Source organism: Canis aureus, chromosome 2 (assembly GCF_053574225.1).
Source record: "Canis aureus isolate CA01 chromosome 2, VMU_Caureus_v.1.0, whole genome shotgun sequence".
Classification (NCBI taxonomy): domain Eukaryota; kingdom Metazoa; phylum Chordata; class Mammalia; order Carnivora; family Canidae; genus Canis; species Canis aureus.
In genome coordinates, this window is record NC_135612.1 from 55,763,626 (window position 1) to 55,784,317 (window position 20,692).

Genomic DNA, 20,692 nt, shown 5'->3' on the forward strand with positions numbered 1-20,692 from the left:
CTGGTCTTCATAACAAGGGAGGAAATAATGACATTGAAAAGCCGGATATCCACACTATCAAATGCCTCAGATGGCTCAGGCAGCTTGGTTAATTTACAGGGGTACAAAACATCACATAGCTCAGTAGGCGATCATTAAATTAAAAATATCAATTGAACTGGGTAAAGTGAAATCCAAAATGCTAAAAAAAATTTAGCTTAAAAAAAAAATGCAATGGAAGATACAGTCTCAAAAGGAAAATTCTAATTATTTTTTGGTGATTTGCAAACTTTATCCCCATCCAAGGCAGATACCAGGTTTTTCATTAGGTGCACAGGAAGTAATCTGTATTCATACAATTTCACCTGGATGCTAGTTGGGTGGATTTTATAGATCGTAAAATAAAATGCCAATAATCTAATCAACTCCTGGTGCTTGGTTTTTAAGGAGTTGCCAAGTCTGCCCAGCCAGTAAATACCAGAATCTAAAGGGAAGTAATTTGTCCAAGTATTCAATCGTGTGACAGACCAATTATAGTGAAACCTGTACTAATCTCTGGTCTTCAAAGATCTATTTGTCTTGCTTCAGTTTATAAAGGTGAACAATTTTTACAATCTCAGTTTGTTCAACTGCGTATCTTATCTGAATTATGGTATGAAAATCTAGACTTTCAATTTGTAAATCTAGGATCATGTCACTCTTCTGTTTAAAGCCTTTAATAAATTATCATTCATTCAAATTATCATTCATATAAATCCAAATTCCTTAACATGGCACCCAAGTCTCCATCACTGAACCTTTCCCTGCCTCTCCTTCTTTGTCATGACACCCCAACCATGATTGTCTTCTTTCAATTCAGGACATGCCAGACCCTTTCTGCCTCAGATTGTGGCTGCTCTGCCCCACCTGGCCTTCTTCCTCTGCTCTTTCTTCAGGCCTCCATATAAACTGTGCATCTTCAGAAAAGCCTGGCCACTCTACCTGAAGCACATTTTCTTTCCATTCATTTCCTTCAGAGCCCTCTCATAATTTATATTTATTATTTGCCTGGTCTTTAAAGCAGAAAGACAGACCTCGCATGTATGTATTTACATATACATGTCCTGAATGGTACTGAATTTCCTATATTCCTAAAATCTTCAGAGCTCATTTGGAAGTTCTTGTAGGAGACATACCTACTACTCTTGTACCCTTAACGAAAGAAGAGTCCTTTTCCAACTGAGAAGTGGTGTCTTCGGTGCCAGACCAGCCCTGCATCGCCTTCACATCTAAGGTTATCCACCCCGTTCCCTTGCTTATTATCTTCCTGTCTCTAAAGGCAGAGGTCCCCAGAGCTAGTATACTTCTATGGGCCCAATGAATGATCAAAGAATAATCTAAAGCCTTAATGAATATGCAAATAACATTAATAATAATGGAAAAGGTTCTAGTCACCTTTGAAGTGTAGGACTTTTTCCGTTTTGAGCCTGCTTTTTCATTCTTTCTTTTGCCTTTTCCATCTTCTTCTACTCTGTCCCCTTCCTCCTCACTGCTTGCATCTGCAGTATTCCCGCCTTCTCCCTCAGTTTCTGAGGAGCTCTGCTGCTGAATTGCCTAAGAAATAGCAAGATATTGGCTAATTATATTTTTGAAAAAATAGCAGAGAACACAGACTGTGAAAAGAATCATTCTATTTTAATCTGAAAGGGTTCAGCTTACTTTTAAGATTTTAAAAATAAAGGACTGTCAACTTCAATTTTCCAGTGACCACTTGACTTGAACCTTCTTGGGTAACAGAATTACATTTAATCCAAAATGTTACTGGAGCTAAAAAGAATTTTGATTTCAAATAGATGGAGGGCAAGTACTAGTACAAAGGACATGTAAGAAAGACCCCAAAGAGAGTTAAAACCAAAGAAATGAATTCTAACAATGAAGCAAACCATTACCTGGTACCCAGTAAACTTCACTCCCGGGTTATTCTCTATTTCCCACAATCCTTCATTAAATCCTTTCCGTTTGTTTGACTTTCCAAACTTGTCTTTGTATTCCTTATATGGAAAAAGGTCTTTCGGACCTAAAAATGCACTGCAGAGATACATTAGAAATAGAATTGATACTTTAACCTTCAAATGTAAGCTATTTTTAATATCAATATCAACTAAGGTGTCACAGCATATTTCAGTAAACCAAAGTATACAGAAACCCTCTGAGTTGGGCACATATCACAAAATAGTTTACGTAAATGGGGTGCCTGGGTTGCTTGGTCAGTTAAGTGTCTGCCTTCTGCTCAGGTCATGATCTCAGGGTCCTAAAATGGAGGCCCAAGTGGGCTCCCTGCTTAGTGGGGAGCCTGTTTCTCCCTCTTTCTCTCTCTCTCTCAGCCCCTCCTCCTGTTCATGCTCTCTCTCAAATAAAATAAAAACTTTTAAAAAAGTTTACACATATGCTTCTAGGCTTAAAAAAACAGATACCTGGCTATGTAAGCCAGCAACTCTGGAGTGTGCTACTTTGATTTTACTTTTAAATTACCAATTTATTTTTTGTTTTAAAATGGATTTTTAGTTACACATAAAATTTTAAAGATGTCCAAATGCTGATCACTTAAATCATCATCTTAAACTAAGACTTATTTATGCTAATCTTCCATAGGTTAGGGTTTTGTGAGACTTACAGTAAAAATATAAATACTGGATTAAAAAAATGACTAACTCTATGTATCACATTAGTACATTTATTCATTATTCTATAAATTAAAAAATCATATTAGTGATTAATGAGGCACAAACAAGAAAACAATCAGAAGTAGCAAACAGACAGAAGGTTAGACAATTTAAACTTTATCCTAACTTAACCACAACCAGAAAAAGAAAATGAGTTTGAATAAATCCTGGGACTAGCTAATAGATCTGAGCATTCAAACTAGAGTCTTCAGCATTATTACCTATAATATATTAACCTGGTGAATGACACCCAAGAAGCTTACATTTGAAACATTCCTATATTACTCTGTTTGACAAATCTGAACACACATCTATAATGTGTCAGACACTGCTGAGCTGTTGTGGGTTCCGCAGGGAACCAACAGATGAGGATCTCTAACCTCATGGAGCACACGTTCTAGGAGTGCAAGTAGGGCTTGGACAAACAAAAGAAAAAACATAGTACCCTGTGCTAAAATAAAGCAGAGAAAGGGGATGGTAAGATTGAGAGTGGATTTGATAATTTCAGATATATGGATCATGGAAGGCCTCCCTGAGAGAGGGGAGCATCCACCAAGCACAGGCAGGGAGGGAGTTAAGTCCTGCGGTCCCCCAGGGGGAGAGCAGGAGAGGGGAGCAGACTTCAGGAGGAGCAAGTGCAACAGGCCCTGAGGTGGAAGTGCTTGCTGTGTTTAAGAAGGAAGAGGCTGGGGTGGCTAGAGTGAGAGGAGTGAGGGCAGAGCAGGAGGAGAGGTCAGAGTGGGGACCTGGTGGGAGCACAGATCATGTGGGCCTTGAAGGCTGCTACTGAGGCTCAGAGTCAGATTGGAAACCATGAGAGGTTTGAGAAGAGAAGTGACAATTTGTGTTTTCATAGGTGCATCCTGGCTGCTGTGCTGAAAAGAGACTGAAGTGGGTACCACCATAGGAAGAAGCAGGAGAGGGAGAGGCCTGGGTGCCTCCGCGGTTTAGTGCCTGCCCTTGGCCCAGAGTGTAATCCTGGAGTCCGGGATTGAGTCCCACATCAGGCTCCCTGCATGGAGGCTGCTTCTCCCTCTGCCTATGTCTCTGCCTCTCTCTGTGTGTCTCTCATGAATAAATAAATAAAACCTTAAAAGAAAAAAGAAAGAAAGAGGCAGGAGACAAACCAGACTGCTGAAGTAAGGATGAGGACTCGGGCCAGGCTGTAAGAGGTATAGTGGGTGAGAAGCTGCTGGATTCTGAATTCATGCTCAAGAAAGAGTCGATGTGACTGTTAATGGGCTGGCGATGGCACGTGAGAGAAAGGGAGGAGGTGAGTCTGTCTCCAGGGTGTCAGACTGAGAAATTGAAAGAATGGAGTTGGCATTTGCTGAACTGAAAGATTTTTGAGAGAATAAGACTTGAAGGTGAAAAGCTCGGCTTTAGCTGTGAAGTTGAGATCCTGGTTTGACATCCAAGTGAGGAGGTCAAGTTGGCATTTGGAGAGGTGATTCTGGAACTCAGAGGAAGGTCTGAGACTGTAAGTTAACAGTTCACTCTTGATCTTTATAAATTCCATTTTCTGACTGGTTCTTAGTACTGACTCTTCATCGCCTAGCTAATAAAAAACTTCCAAGTTGATGAAAATACCTGGGGAAGCTTTCTGACCCCAACCACCAAAACTCTCTTGACCTTTAATTGCCTGTTCGACAGGATTCTATCTCTCTGAATCCAGGCATAATTTATTAGGTTACTGGACATTTTAATCAAAGGCATATCACTGTCTTGCTTGACAAACAGAACATGAGAAAGAAATGGACTTCGGTATGTCCATTTTACTTTTAGAGAAGTTTGTCATGTATTATTAGACTAAGGTTTTTGACCTTTCTCCAGCATTTGACTCTGTGTGTAGGAATTCACATAGCTCTGGCTGCTAATCAGGGCTGGCCTGTACTCTCATGATGCCACAGAAGACAGGGTTCGTGGTTCAGATGGGCATGTTAGCTGCTGCCGGAAACAAGAGCCCTGAATGAACTGTTCTAAAACAACTTATTTTTTTTGGGGATCCCTGGGTGGCGCAGCGGTTTGGCGCCTGCCTTTGGCCCAGGGCGCGATCCTGGAGACCCGGGATCGAATCCCACATCGGGCTCCCGGTGCATGGAGCCTGCTTCTCCCTCTGCCTGTGTCTCTGCCTCTCTCTCTCTCTCTCTCTGTGACTATCATAAATAAATAAATAAATAAATAAATAAATAAATAAAACAACTTATTTTTGATACACAACCTTGTTTTTTCCTAGATTATAGAAAGATAATTCCACAGATCAAATCTCTCAATCAATTGGTTAACTTTCCTGCATGTTTCACAAATCTTAAAGCATAGGCCAGGAAATAAAATTTTTCAAAGCTTCATGCTCTAAGGATGTTATTTATTTATTTATTTCCTGGCCAAGACTGCCTTGAAAATTGTCCAGACTAAAACTGCTGGGGTTAAGTTACACAGAGCAGAAGAATTTGAGGGCTCCAATTACCTATTTGTGCTTTAGGATAAATTCAAGGCCATGGTCTGAGGAAAATTCTTGTCTGCTTGGGGGTGTTCCTCTGGCTGACCTGCACACAGCTTTCTTGTTAAGTTCTTCACCTTTCATATACTTTTCCCCCCTTTCATATATTTCATTTCAACTTAATTTAACTTAAATTCATCCAACAGCTATTATTTTGAACATTTACCATTGGCCAGGCACTGTGCTAAGCAGTGTGTCCCCTGGAGCAAGCATGCCCCACCCCCAAGTCAGCCTCCAGAGAGGCTGAACACTAGGTACCTCCTAAGGCATACAGTCTTAGGGGCAGGGACACCCAGTACCTAATAAATGCTCTGCTGAAGCAAACTTATGGCAGGTTTTATGAAGTTCATTTTCCTCCAGATGTTTCAAAATCTACTTTTGGATGATCAAACCAGCAAAAAACTCACATATGGACTATATTATACTGTTCCGTGGTGGAACTGCCCTTAGTGAATTGAGCATTGGAAATACTACCATTGGCTTATATTAAGGATGCTATAAGAAACAGCTCTGTGAAACCCTTCACATTGTTCACTGAAATGATCCTGTTACATTCACCAGCAATACACTAGGTGGCAAGCTCGTTATTTATAGTGCTTTAAGGAATGCCTAGAAAATGTTTACTAAGTAAATAAAAATGACCACATAATATTAGTAAATGGTTGATTTGTCCTATATAGTGGAAATGTGATAATCTTGTTTATTAAATCCTGCCTGGTCCCAGAAATACATTCAAATCATTTGGAAACAGGTCCTAGAGAAAAAAGCAAAATAATGGTACAGATTAACATGGAAAAAGGAATGAGGCAAATAGAAAAATATGTATCATAAAGCCCTTTACCCTTATAGGTAAAACATTTATCTTTAAGCTCTCTAGCACTCTAAGGAGGAAAACATGGTAAGGTGCATAGTATGTACACAGTGTCTATTCAATAAAAACAAAAGAAAATAGGGATCCCTGGGTGGCGCAGCGGTTTGGCGCCTGCCTTTGGCCCAGGGCGCGATCCTGGAGACCCGGGATCGAATCCCACGTCGGGCTCCCGGTGCATGGAGCCTGCTTCTCCCTCTGCCTATGTCTCTGCCTCTCTCTCTCTCTCTCTCTCTCTCTCTGTGACTAATAAATAAATAAATAAATAAAAAAATTAAAACAAAAGAAAATAAAACCAACTTTCTGAAAGAAACACAACTATTTCTTACATGAAGCCAAGAAATAAATATGTCTTAAGGGCTCTCTCTCCTGGTTAGCTCTTTTTCTCTCTTTTTAAAAATTTTTATTTTTTTAAAAAAGATTTATTTTTATTTAGAGAGAGAGCACAAGTTGGGGGAGGGAGAGAGAGACTCTCTAGCAGACTCTGTGGTGAGCATGGAGCCCAACACAGGGCTCAATCTCATGACCCTGAGATCATGATTGGAGTCAAAATCAAGCATCAGACACTCAACCAAATGAGCCACCCAGGCGAAAAGGTCAGAGTTGCAGAGACAACAAGCTAAGAAAAAAAATTCATGCCTGGCTCTACTATATTCAAATGAACATATGGGATGACCCTGAATTTGAAGACTTGTGAGACTTCATAGTAGTTTTTAGCTTTCCGCACATATGCAATTCCTATTCCATTTATGTCCTTGTTGTGACTGACCATACACATTTTTATTGTGTCAAGACTGCCAACCATCTCCTAGGATCTACCATCTTCTGTCTTTTATTTATGGATTACTATTTCCAGCTTTTTCCCTATTTAAGTTGCCCAGCTAGAGACTAGGTTTCCCAATTCCTTACAGTAACATGTGGTCGCATGACTGAGTTTTTGCCACTGCAAAGAATAATGAAAGTGTAAGTGATATGTGCACCTTCCTTGTCATCTCCTTACAAAGAAGTTGCTTGTTGCGCAGCCTGGGTGGCTCAGCGGTTTAGCGCCTGCCTTCAGTCCAGGGCATGATCCTGGAGACCCAGGATCGGGTCCCACATCGGGGTCCCTGCATGGAGCCTGCTTCTTCCTCTGCCTGTGTCTCTGCCTCTCTCTCTCTCTCTCTCTGGGTTTCTCATGAATAAATAAATAAAATCTTAAAAAAAAAAAAAAGAAGTTTCTTGTTCTTCATGTTTTCTCTTTCCCCCTTCCCTCTACCTGGAAGCTGCACAGATGTTGCTAAGCCCTGTTTTGTCAGTTTGTTTTTAAATAAGCAGGCAAGGGCAACACTCCAGGGAAAGGCAGGACTATGTGACTGACCCAGAAGGAACCTGGGTCCCTAGAGCAGAGTAGCCTACCCTCCTTGATCTACTTGCCCATTTCTGGACTGTTTCAAAAGAAAGAAAGAAATTTCTGTATTATATGAGACACTGTATTTTCAGGTTCCTTTACTTAACAGTTTAGTCTGCACTTTAACCAATAAAATGTTAGAACCTTATTAAGTTGGTATGTTTGCTTCAGGGTTCAACAAATTGAAAAAGCCTGAGACAACATAACTTTATTGTACAAAATATAAATGGGAACTATACAAAACCGGGGAAAGGAATCACTGAGAGTAGTAAGGAGACTACTCTAGGACTTAAAAGTGTCCTAAAGGAGATTCTGGGTGATGTCCAACATTTACACAGAAAGAACATTCAAAAGCAAAATGAATGAAAAATCTTCACATTAAGAAAAATACATTATTAAGCTCGGTAATTTTATATAATTGTGATCCTTTTAAGAACATATAAAATGTTATAGATCAGGTATAAACAATATAGTCTGGTAGAGCCAAATTAGAGCTCTTGAAGCTTTAAGTTGTTTGTTGACTTACGTTTCATGGGTGCCAAAAAAGAAGATAGGATACTTGTTTGCTGGGGGCTTCACAGCTCCCTCTGGGAGTTCATCAATCTGTGAAAGACAAATTTAGTTATTAAATATTCATCTAAATCATGTAAAAATAGCATAAACATGATATAAACATTGTTCTGATAATTTCAAAATAAAATTATTCTAATCAAAATTCCAATATTTTTTTTGAACCTTACAAATGATTCCAAAGTTCATATTTGATCCATCACATGGAGAGTAACACTATAAATTGATTATAACCATTGTGGTAATTTATAATCAGGAGCCAAAACTACTCATTTCTTTTGACTTAATAAAATTACTGCTGGGAGTCTGTCCTAGTGAAATTTTAAAAAGTATCAACAAAAAAACATAAAAAGATACACTTTGGAGATAAGTGAATTTTTACACACACACACACACACACACACACACACACACACCCAGAAATGTGTTGCATCATAGAGATTATGGAAAATTAACTTGATGGAATATATTGTCATTAAAAATTATCAACTCTTGCCTAGACTACCGCAAGTCTCTCTCTCCCATTTAAGCTAGAATTTACCTTTTTAAAAATTTTTAATTCTTTTAAAAATAGGCTTGACTCCAGTATGGAGCCCAACATGGGTGTCAAACTCAGAACCCTCAGATTAAGACCTGAGCTGAGATCAAGAGTCTGATGCCCAACCGAATGAACCAGCCAGGCACCTCTAGAATCACCTTTTAAAATGCACATTTGATTATCTCACTTTCTTGCTTCATATCCTTCTATAGCTTCTTATTGCTTATAGCATTTTTAGCTATGCATATGAAACCTCTGGAACTTAAAGAAATATACACTTCCATGCTCCCCCAGAGACCTACTGACTCTTATATATAGCTGGGGTTGAGAACCTCTAATAAGGTAAAGTTGAAATTCCTTAGCTATTATACAGGCATATTCATAATTCCTTACAGTGTTTCAGGAAATGGCCCTTGACTCACAAGCAGCTCCAGCCTTTCCTTTGAACTCCTATAATTCTGACAGGATTATGTTGAACTGCAGGCATGTAACTGCCAATGTCTACAAACCACATGCATTTACAGGTCTTTAAGCTGCCAAAATCAAAGAAAAGGCTACGAAGAGGAGGAGAGGCACACCTGCAGTTGAGAGAGCAAGAAACAGGGCTTGTCTCCTGAGGAGACCCATAGGCCTCCTTTCCTCACACAGGGCAGCAGCCTGCAGATTACACTACCGCACGTTCACGTCAGAGTAGACACTCTGTGTACAGAGGAAAGATGAACTTCAAGTCTAGAAAACGTTAAGTCCTGCTTCTGATTTAAACTGTGATAGCAAAGGTATTACCTCATATCTTGGGGCCTTGACTTTCACATCTCTCAAATGTGGTGGGTGCAGTTGGTGACTTCTAGATTTCCTTCAAGTCCTAAAATACCATGGCTTGTCAAAAACTAAATTAATTTCCCCTGTTTTTGTTTACTATCTTAATTACTGGTACAAACCTTAATCTTGTTAGTTATTTCCTCAAGCCCCGTATTCAGTTTTTCACCTAATTCTCCCAGTTCAGCTCCAGAAAGGTCTCTTAAATTGATCACCATTCTCTTAGTGAATTTCGTTCCTTAAACAAGTTCTTATGCTCTTTCAACATGGCCACTATAGTAGCCTTCAGAAGTATTTCCTTGTCTCCAAGCTTTTTCCTGTTACCTACTATATAACTTCTGTGAAAACCTTGTGGGTGTTACATTCAATACTACCCTAACAAAAACAATTTAAAATGAATTAATTTCATTTGAATCAATTCATTAAACATCCAATAATGTGTGTGAGATAATATATGGTGAAAAACATGACATAAAATTTTCTAATTTAGCCATTTTCAAATGTATAGTTCAGTAGTAATGATATTCACATTACTGTGAAACAGATCTCCAGAAAGCAGGTAACTAGATTTTTAATGGAGAAAAAATAGAACTTAAAATGGCAATGCATGTTAAGTATGTGGTAAGCATACCATCTGACAAAACACCACCACATCAAGTTTTTGTCACTCTTATAAAATAACTAAAAGTAAACAGTTCAAAAAGACATCTTTTAAAATTTTCTTTCCAAAAGAAATACAACTTTTGGTTAAACTTTTCATTTACTATAATGTTACATAAGTAATATCTAGTGCAGAGGTTGCAGAGTGATGGCCCTTGGGCAATTTCTGGCCTAAAGGTAAGTTCTGTTTGGCTCATACAGTGTTTTGTTTTTTAAAGTAAATTAGTTCCAACACTTTAAAATGAGAAGATTCACATTAAAATCCAGATTAATAGTTTCCGAAAAAAGAAACTTAAAGACAAGGATAAGCAAGCATTCCCACAAGGCAACAATTCGCCAACATTTTCAATAGTATGTGCCCTTTAGACAAAGTATGTGCCACCTTTACACAAAATATGTGCCCTCGGTATGTTACATACCCACCACTCTCTTGATGGTGTTGTAAATGCCTGCGTTCCTTACTCATATTGCTTACCTGGCCCCTTGGAATATGTGAGTTTGTGCCCCTGTAATAAATACTGTCAAAAATAGTAGAATGGGCCTTACCACCATGCTGGTTCCACAAGAAAGGTATTAAATAATGTGTTGACATGTACTCACTGCATTTTATTGAGAGTCTTGTTTTTAACTCTTTCGAATTTATACTTTGGCAATTTTGGAATAACAAGTTGTTCAAGTATATACACCTTCCTGAACCAATTAAAAAGTACCTCTCAGGACACCTGGGTGGCTCAGGGTGTGATCCTGGGTGGAGTCCCAGGGTCGAGTCCCACACTGGGCTCCCTGCATGGAGCCTGCTTCTCCCTCTGCCTGTGTCTCTGCCTCTCTCTCTCTCTCTCTCTGCGTCTGAGTAAATAAATAAAATCTTTAAAAAAAAAAAAAAAAAAAAAGAAAAGTGTTCCTCCCAGGCACTGTTTTTTGGCTCCTATAATGATAGCAAGTGGCAACAGAACTTTATTTTCAGGGGTTTTTTTGGTTTTGTTTTTTCACTGTTTCTGTTTTCCTGATTTTGTACTTTGTATTTTTACTTTTGTTTCTAGTTTTTGGCTATTTTTGTTTTTTGTTTTTTTGGGTTTTTTTAAAGATTTTATTAATTTATTCATGAGAGACACACACAGAGAGAGGCACAGAGACACAGGCAGAGGGAGAAGCAGGCTCCATGCAAGGAGCCTAACATGGGACTCGATCCCAGGACTCCAGGGTCACACCCTGGGCTGAAGGCGGTGCTAAACTGCTGAGCCACCTGGGCTGCCCCTATTTTTGGTTTTGATTCTGGTTTGCACACAGCCAATGTGTTATTCCCCATTACAAGATGATATGGTGACCTCTTGTCTTTTGAATATGACATGGCAAAGAGTCTGGTATATTAGTGTTTTACTTTGTAGAAGAATGTCTTGCTTCTACTAGAAGAAAAGCCCTTTGGAGACCTAGATCAGTGAATGTGTGTATTCTGTTTCCTTTAACCTGTAGTTAAGTTTTAGACCTGAAGTCATAAGCTCTCTCTGTTTGTACTTGAAATAGCATATTTTATCCCTCCTTCTGTGATTTTGAAACATTTTTCTACTTTGGGAGAGGGTCCTAATAAATTTGATCTAATTTTCTTAAAAGAGCTCTTTTTATTGATTTAGAGATACTAATACAACTTAGAAAAATCTAATATAAACAAAAAATATGTAAAAATATGCACATTTATATATATATAAGGTTTCCTTATATTAATATATAATATAAGGAAATATAAAAATCTAATATAAACTAAGAATCCTCAGGGGGAAAGAAAAGTGAATGTACAGTACTTTAAATTTGGTAGCCTTATTGTTCTTTATTTATTTGTCTGCTTTGATCATTGCAGAGATACTCAGAGGATGTCAGATGGAAACCAAGCTTCTATCCCTTGAGTCTACAAGTCTACAGCCCTATGGGAGGGAGGCAGGTAACCTCTTATTTCCTAGGAAACCTCAGAGCTTCATCCCTGGACCTTCACCATTAGTGTTACTTGGAACTCATTAGAAATGCTAGTTCTCAGTGCAGAACCCTGGCCAACTGACTTAGACACCTTGGGAGTTAAGTGTTTTAAGAAGCCTCCAGCTGATTTCGAAATACATACATTATAAGACTTTTCATCCTCTTACTGTTGTTCCTGTGGGTGGATTGCCTTCATTTCTTGTGATTAATATAAGTCCCACCATATCGTAGGATTTTTGCACTGAGATTGCAAAAATGCACCAATGCAGGATTGCTTTCCTAATGTTTTAAAATGTATAAAATATCAACATTTCATTTTTTTTTAAAGATTGTATTTATTTGAGAGAGAGGGAGAGCACAAGCAGGGGGAGGCAAAGGGGAAGAGGGAGAGGGAGAAGCAGATACCCCACTGAGCAGGGAGCTTGACACAGGGCTCCATCCCAGGACCCTGGGATCATGACCCAAGCGAAAGGCAGATAGATGCTTAACCGGCCGAGCCACCCAGGTGCCCCAACATTTCTATTTTTTATTAAAAGAGTATTGTGTTATATTAAGTGTGGTGACCTTCTAAGAAAAACATCCTTCTCCCAGAAGCTAATAGGTCAGAGGCATCTGTATAAAAAAAAAAAAAAAATTCCAAATTTCAGTAATCAAAATGAACAAATCAGACTGGTTGATAATTTTGGTGTAAAAACAACTTTGAAAAAAAAAAAAACAACGTTGTCTGGATTTAATCATTGTAGAATGTAATATAAGCAAATGTTTTATTTTTTTAAGTAAAATTTGGGTTTATTTTCTCATGACGAGACTTATTACATTGGAACTTCTTTTTTTTTTAAATATTTTTTTAAATTTTTATCTATTTATGATAGTCACAGAGAGAGAAAGAGAGGCAGAGACACAGGCAGAGAGAAGCAGGCTCCATGCACCGGGAGCCCGACGTGGGAATCGATCCCGGGTCTCCAGGATCGTGCCCTAGGCCAAAGGCAGGCGCCAAACCGCTGCGCCACCCAGGGATCCCTACATTGGAACTTCTTAAACAGGTTTACTAACAGGCTACTATTACTTCCACATAATGTTAAAGATTAAAGAAAACGTAAATGAACTATATTTCTGACAAACTTTTCTATATCAACAATAATTAGATTCTGTGGTATGTTAGATTAAACTTAATTTCCAAAAAAAAAATAAATAAATAAACTTAATTTCCAATCATTAACTTTAGGATGTTGGACTAGTATTGAATTGAATTAATTAATGGATAATCTTTGCATCCTTGAATAATTTCTAAATAAAATAGAATACTGAAACATTGGTAACCATGTGTAGTTTTAAAATACATAGAATTAAAAAAAATACATAGAATTTTAACTTTTATGTGTTATGTAGTGACTATTTTTGCTACTCTAAGAAGGCAGAGAAAGAATATGTGCATTATATTTGTCCATAAGCTTTGATGGTTTGCTGAAACAGTGTTTATGACAATAATTCCTCAAATAACTGACTTTCTGTGAAACAGAGGTTACTTTGTTAAAATGATAAATATGGAGATTGAGACTACTAACAATAATGGCACAGAAGTATAACCAGGTAGGCAAGGTAATGGGATGTATTTGTGCTTATTAAAGGGAAAAGATTAGTTTTGTACTTGAAGTCAAGCACCTGGGTTGTTCCAGCATGTGGGAAAGGATTAAGGAGGATAAAACCCAGATGAATATTGAAAGCTGTAGGTTTGTAGAAAGGAAAGTTTATTTGCTTTGGACTATAAAACTGCAAATAGTCTAAAAATGTTGCCAAAGTTGGTTCAGTTTTTTTTAATTGAACTGCAACTGACATACAATATCCTATTGGTTTCTCGTGTACATCATATCTGTCAACATTTTTATATATTATGAAATGATCCACACAGTTTGTTGCCATCTGTCACCACAGAGAGTCACCACAATATTAGGGACTCTACATCCCATGACTTATCACTAAATCTGTACCTTTCAGTTCTCTTCATCTATTCTGTCTGCCCCATCTTCTACCCCTCCTTAGTCTTGTAACCAACAGTTTCTTCTATCTATGAGTCTCCGTTTTGTTTTTCAATTTTATAAGTTTCTGGAATTTGTCCATTTGCTTTTTAGATTCCACATACAAGTGAAATCATAGGGGATCCCTGGGTGGCGCAGCAGTTTAGCGCCTGCCTTTGGCCCAGGGCGCGATCCTGGAGACCCGGGATGGAGTCCCACATCGGGCTCCCGGTGCATGGAGCCTGCTTCTCCCTCTGCCTGTGTCTCTGCCTCTCTCTCTCTCACTGTGTGCCTATCATAAATAAAATAAAATAAAATAAAAAATTAAAAAAAAAACAAGTGAAATCATATAGTATTTGTCTTTCTCTGGCTTACTTCACTTATTAATACCTTCTAGCTCCATTCATGTTGTCACAAATGACAAGGTTTCATCTTTTTTATGGGTGAACAATATTCCACTGTATACATATACCAAATCTTAATCAAATCATCTATTGACAAATATTTAGATTACTTTTATATTTGGCTTTATAAATGATGCTACAATAAACAGGGATGCATATATCTCTACAAATTGGTATTTTCATTTTCTTTGGATAAATACCCAGCAGTGGAATTGCTGGCTTGTACAATATTTCTATTAGTTTTTTGAGGAAGCTCCTCACTGTTTTTCATAGTGTCTGCATTTACATTCCCGCAACAGGGTATAAGCGTTCCCTTTTTTCTACATATTCGCCAAAACTTGTTATTTTTGTCATTTTGATATAGCTGGCTCAGTTTTTATGACTTACTCATAAAGATTAAAAAGGGTGAGCTTAAAAATCCACTAATACTTATTAATACAAAACCAGAATTTGGTTTTCTCTGTTAAATTACAAATTGGTGTTGGAGTATCCTGTCTATTGCTAACAAGATATGGTTTAAAAAAAACAGGGAGGTACTCCTTACTCTCAGAAAATCAGCATAGTTAGCAGATACCATATTTCACTAGAATAACTTCCTAGACTTTGTGCTATCATATCCTTAAATTTGTTTTTAAACAAACAAAAGTTCCTCGCTAAATAGTTAAGGGTTAAAAAAAAAAGTTAAGGGTTCTTAAAAAAAAAAGTTGAGTTACTATCATCTGTGTTAATTTAAAACATTATAACTTGAAGCCATTATTCATTATTCTCAAATTTCTAAGTTCCTGTCCTAATATAATCAAGTGACCCTCTCTGAGAACTCTTGTGATGCTGCTGAGATCAGAGTACTCCCTGGGAAACAAATTATTTGGCTCAGATTGTGGTGTAAGGTCTGAAGCTCAATATTGCAAGCCGACCACATTATTCGAAAAAGCCACCCACATTGTTCTATGGGAGCCCTGCTCTAGACACTACAAAGCCCACCTGCTGGTTGTTCACTTTCTTCGTCAGTGCCATTCCCGCATGGCCCTGTGTGGCACGTGGTGTCCTATTCCTCTGGGATGTGAGTGTATGTAATTAATAAGCTGTGGTCTGTCTCATCTGTCCAGATACACATTGAGGCAGTCCCATAACTATACGGTAGGGATCCTTCTCTCAGCAATAGGGTGAATGAGAAGGGATGAGAACACAGAAAGGCACCAACACCAGGGAATCTAATCAGGATACTGGGGGCAAGGAGTTCCACACTGTGGCTCAAATTTCTAAGTGTGGTAGCTTAACGGTTTCATTCATTGTAGTCCACACAGTAGGTGAAGGTGAGGGTAGAGTGGAGGGTGAGGAGTCCTAAGAGCCAGAAGGGTAAACAAAGATACCCAAGCTCTCTCCTCCAGTAACGCCTTTTCTCTCAGAAGTGCCCCCAGGCCTATTCCCTTACTTTGTTCAACTCTGCTTAAAGAGTGCCTCATCGGAGACACTTCCTTACAACGCAATTAAAAATGGCACCTCTTCCCCTGTCATTCTCTATTTCCTTATTCTGCTTTATTTTTATTCTGAGAATTGTCCTGACACTGAGTATTTTGTTTGCCTCTTCACATTAGAATATAATCCCTATGCAGGGGAAACGTGTTCCTCATCACAGCAGTTGCTCAACTGCCTAAAGCAGTGCCTGCTACATGGGAGGTACATAATAAATATTCCTTGGGGACCAAGGTTTCTTAAGACCTGAAGAAGTCTCACTCACAAAGGGAGAGAATTAGAGATCCCAACTAAGATAGAGAAGAGAAAGCATCAATAGTAGATTACTAAGAAAAATTGTTCTGAAGTTATAATCTCTCTCTATATATTTTTAAATATTTTATTTATTTATTCGTGAGAGACAGAGAAAGACAGAGAGGTAGAGACACAGGCAGAGGGAGAAGCAGGCTCCATGCAGAGAGCCTGATGTGGGACTTGATCCCGGGACTCTAGAATTATGCCCTGGGCCGAAGGCGGCGCCAAACCGCTGAGCCACCCAGGGATCCCCTGAAGTTATAATATAAAGGAGTCTCTATGCTTAAGAAAAAAAGTAGGAATAACAAGCAAACTTGTCTGAGTATGCCAATAAGAAAGATTTGGGGGGCTAGCTGAAAAGAATATTGAAAAGAATACAGAGGGGAAAAAAAAGACTATTTTAGGCATCAAAGTGTATAAAGTGAAGTTACAGAGGGAAAAAAAAAACTTGTGATGTTGTAATAAAAATGGCTTTAGATAAAGAGAGTACTACAAAGGAGTCAAAAGATTTACTGCAGGGTAAGAGGAAAGCACATTATGGAAAAAGGAAATGTGCACAAGATAAAGGTTAAAGAATTCTTAAAATGTGACTATATTTGGCTTAATAAACAGGTTATTCATCAATTTAATATTTGAAAGTAACACTCTGTTAAAGAATCACAAACATAACTATATGGAAATAGTTTCCAAAATAACAATTCAAAAAAATCTCTAGTAAACTAGACACTAATATCTTTAAGTATATAAAAACCACCTCCTATTAGCTGAAAGAGCAGTTTTATAAAGACATTTTGGTTTTTACTCCATAAAACTTTCATAAACTTTGACAATTTTATCTTTAAAGCATTTAAAATTTTTTTTATTTATTTGACAGAGGGAGCACAAGACAAGCAAGGGGGAGCAGTAGAGAGAGGGGGAAAAGGAGTCTCCTTACTGAGCAAGGAGCCCGACATGGGGCTCAATCACAGGACCCTGGGATCATGACCTAAGCCAAGGGCAGACACTTTACCAACTAAGCCTCAGGTACCCCAACAATTTTATCTTTAAAAGAATTATAAATAATTTTGAGAAGTAGAGATATACTTAAAAGGCAGTGTTTTTAACATTGTGGTAGGCTCTATGGAAGGGATAGGACAGATAATTTATTGTCATCCCTCATTAGTATTGCTGATTCTGGAGAAGGAGCATATGTTGGGTATTATGACTCATCCTTCATCCTCAGTATACCTTAGGGAGAGCCAGTCTCTGACAATTGGAAAAACTCAGGTTGAATAGTAAGAAATAAAGGATATTCCCTAAACTCTCCCTCAGTCCCCAGTCTTCTAAGCAACTGTCCACATGAATTCTATTTTGAAGAGGTATAAAATACACTCATTCTTAGGGTTTATGTTCACTTTTATCAAGGTAAAAATTTACATGTAGTGAAATATACTCATTTTAAATTAATAATAATAATTTGATACATCATAAACCCATATAACCAAACCTAATCAAGTACATAACATTTAAGTCATTTCAGAAAGTTTCCTCATACTCCCTACTAGTAATTTCCTGCCCACCAAAGGCAACCACTTTCCTGATTTCTATCACCACAGGTTAGTTTTGCCTGTTCCCAAACTTAAAAAAAAAAAAAAAAAGTAAATAAGGAAGAAGTCTTTGGTTATTGGCTTCTTTTGCTCAGTGTATGTTTTGTTTTGTTTTAGATTTATCTATTTATTTTAGAGAGAGAGAGTGAGAGAAAGAGCACAAGGAGGGAGAGGCAAAAAGGGAGAGGGAGAAACTCAAGCAGACTCCACAGGGAGCTTGGAGCCCAACACAGGGCTTGAACCCATGACCCCAAGATCATGATCTAAACCAAAACCAAGAGTCTGCCACTTAACTGACTGTGCCACCCAGGCACTTGCTCAATAAATTACATATATATAAGTAGTTTATTCTTCTATACTGCCAGGTAATCTTCCACTGCAGCTGTTCACCTGTGGATGTACTGATGGACATTTGTATTGTGTCCAGGTTTGGCTATCGTGAATGAAACTGCTATAAACATTCTTGCACTTTTTTTTTTTTTGGACATATGCTTTCACTTCTCTTGGATAAATATACCCAGGAGTAGGATTACAGGGTAAAGCACAGGTAAATGTTTAATTCTGAGAGAAACTGCTAGACTATTTTCTAAAGTGGTTATTCTATCATATTGTTCTCTCAAATAATACATGAGAGCTCCGGTTGCTCTACATCCTAACCAATATTTAGTATGGCCAGGCCTTTTAATTTCAGCCATTCTATTAGGTATGAAGTGAAATCTATTGTGATTATCTTTTAACATACCAAACTGTCACAATACTCTATGCATTGACCCCAAAGAAATTAAAGTATGTGTCCATATAAAGATTTGTACAAGGATGTACAACAGCAGGTTTTTTTTCACAGTAGCTCAAGTCTGAAAACAGCCCAGGCATTCATCAGCATGAGAGTGGCTAAACAAACGGTAGTATACTCATACAAGGGAATAATATTCAACAATAAAAAAGAATGTAGTGATAATGATACAGTAACATGGATGAATCTTAAAAATACACTAAATGATAGAAGTCTTACATAAAATAATAGTGGAATACTGCATGATTCCATTTATATAAAGTTCTAGAAAAGGAAAAGCTACTTTATGGTGAAAAAAATTTCAACAGTGTTAACTTTGGAGGACTTAGGGGTGGTGAGTGATTGGGAAGAACCATGAGAAAATTTTCTGGGGTGATGGTAATACCACATATATTGACAGGGTTTGGGTTACACAGGTGTATAATGGTGTCACAACTCACCTTACAAAACACGAGATTTACACATTCAATGTGTATCAACTTTCCTCAAAAATGTAAATAAATGTTAAATTCTAGTTAATTTTATGCATGCTGAAGTGTATAGGATGAAATAATATATGCAAATTAATTTAAACACATAAAAAATAAAATGACTTGATGGATGGAGAATGCCAGAAGGATAGAAGTGTGATAAAACAAAGCTAGCAAAATATTAATTGTAGAATCCAGGAGGTGGGTATATGGTGTTCATATTTAAGCATTTCTGTTACGTTCAAAATGTTCATATTTTGGTAAAAATAGGTTAGGAGGAGAAGGGAGAGAATACGAGGTAGCAGAGCAAGTTGGTTACACCCTTGTGTCTTATGATAGGAAGTTAACAGACACTGTCTAGTCAATAAATTAAGACGAGAAAGGAGACTGTTGTACTTTATTATAAGCAAAGGTAGATTTGTAAAATTACATACAACACTTTAGCTAAAAACAATTCAAAAAGAATTTTTTAAAACCACCAAACTGCCAATTAGAAAGACTGTAACAATTACACTTCCACCTATAATATGGGTTCCTATATCCCTGTAGCTTCACTAATAATGGGGATTAGCAGTATATCTTATTTCAATATGCTATGTGAAAATGGTGTTTTAATTTGTACTTTCTTAATTATAGATGATGTTGAGCATTTTTTCATACGTTCAGAGTTACTTGTATTATGTTTTTTATAAGCTGCTTTTCATATCCAATAGTCATGTTTCTATTGGGTTGTTGGTCTTTTGTTATTGATCTGTAAAAGCTCATTTTGTGTATATCTCAACCCTTTTTCTATCATACGCTACAAATGTTTTTTTTTTTTTTTACTTTTTTACAAATGTTTTTTTTATTTTTATTTTTTTTATTTTTTTATTTATGATAGTCACAGAGAGAGAGAGAGAGAGAGAGAGAGAGAGGGAGGCAGAGAGAGAAGCAGGCTCCATGCACCGGGAGCCTGACGTGGGATTCGATCCCGGGTCTCCAGGATCGTGCTCTGGGCCAAAGGCAGGCGCCAAACCGCTGCGCCACCCAGGGATCCCTACAAATGTTTTTTTACCCATTTATCACTTGTCTTGATTTCATCTGCAATATTTTTTTGGCCAGCAGAAATTCTTAATTTTTATATAGTGAAAGTTATTAATCTTTGTCTTTAAGGCTTATGGGCTTGTATCTTGCTTAAAAGGTCTTTCCTATTCTAAGACTATAAAAAAGTTTTCTCACATTTTCCCTTGTATCACTTTTGTGGTTTTAATGAATTATTTTCTTAAGCTAGAAATGTGCTTAACAGTAAATGTAGAGAAATCAGCACCCACATAAATGATTATATAAACAAAATGTGAACTGCTACAAACATCTAAGAAGTGGGTATGATTTCATATATTATAAAATTAAAAACATACATACCACATGCCTAACAATTCTACTTCTAGGAACCAACCTATTCTATAGAAGAGCATGAGCACGTAAAGATAAACAATCCAAGATGTTCACCAAAGTTCTCCTGCCAAAAGAAGAAACGACTAATGGGCCATCAGTATAGAAATGATTAATTAAATTATGCCACAGCCATACTAGGCACATCCATAGCCAAGATCTATATGTATTGACTTGGAAAGATAGCAGTATATCAAGACAAGTGAAAATAGCAAGTTGCAGATTAGAAAATGTTAACTAC

The 20,692-nt window shown here is 37.5% G+C and overlaps 2 protein-coding genes across 2 annotated transcripts in view; one reads left to right on the forward strand and one right to left on the reverse strand.

Moving 5' to 3' along the window:
- The window catches only part of TM6SF1 (transmembrane 6 superfamily member 1), a 58,718-nt gene extending 46,458 nt beyond the window's left edge, over positions 1-12,260 (forward strand). Inside the window, exon 11 of the mRNA XM_077873841.1 lies at positions 11,873-12,260. The gene's annotated coding sequence lies outside the window, so the exon portion shown is untranslated. The remainder of the gene's footprint in view (positions 1-11,872) is intronic.
- The window catches only part of HDGFL3 (HDGF like 3), an 81,644-nt gene that overhangs the window by 21,527 nt on the left and 39,425 nt on the right, over positions 1-20,692 (reverse strand). The window contains exons 2-4 of the mRNA XM_077873926.1: positions 7,963-8,039; positions 1,908-2,046; positions 1,414-1,572 (exon numbers count right to left, since the gene is read on the reverse strand). Coding sequence (XP_077730052.1) covers positions 1,414-1,572; positions 1,908-2,046; positions 7,963-8,039 — 375 coding nt within the window. The remainder of the gene's footprint in view (positions 1-1,413; positions 1,573-1,907; positions 2,047-7,962; positions 8,040-20,692) is intronic.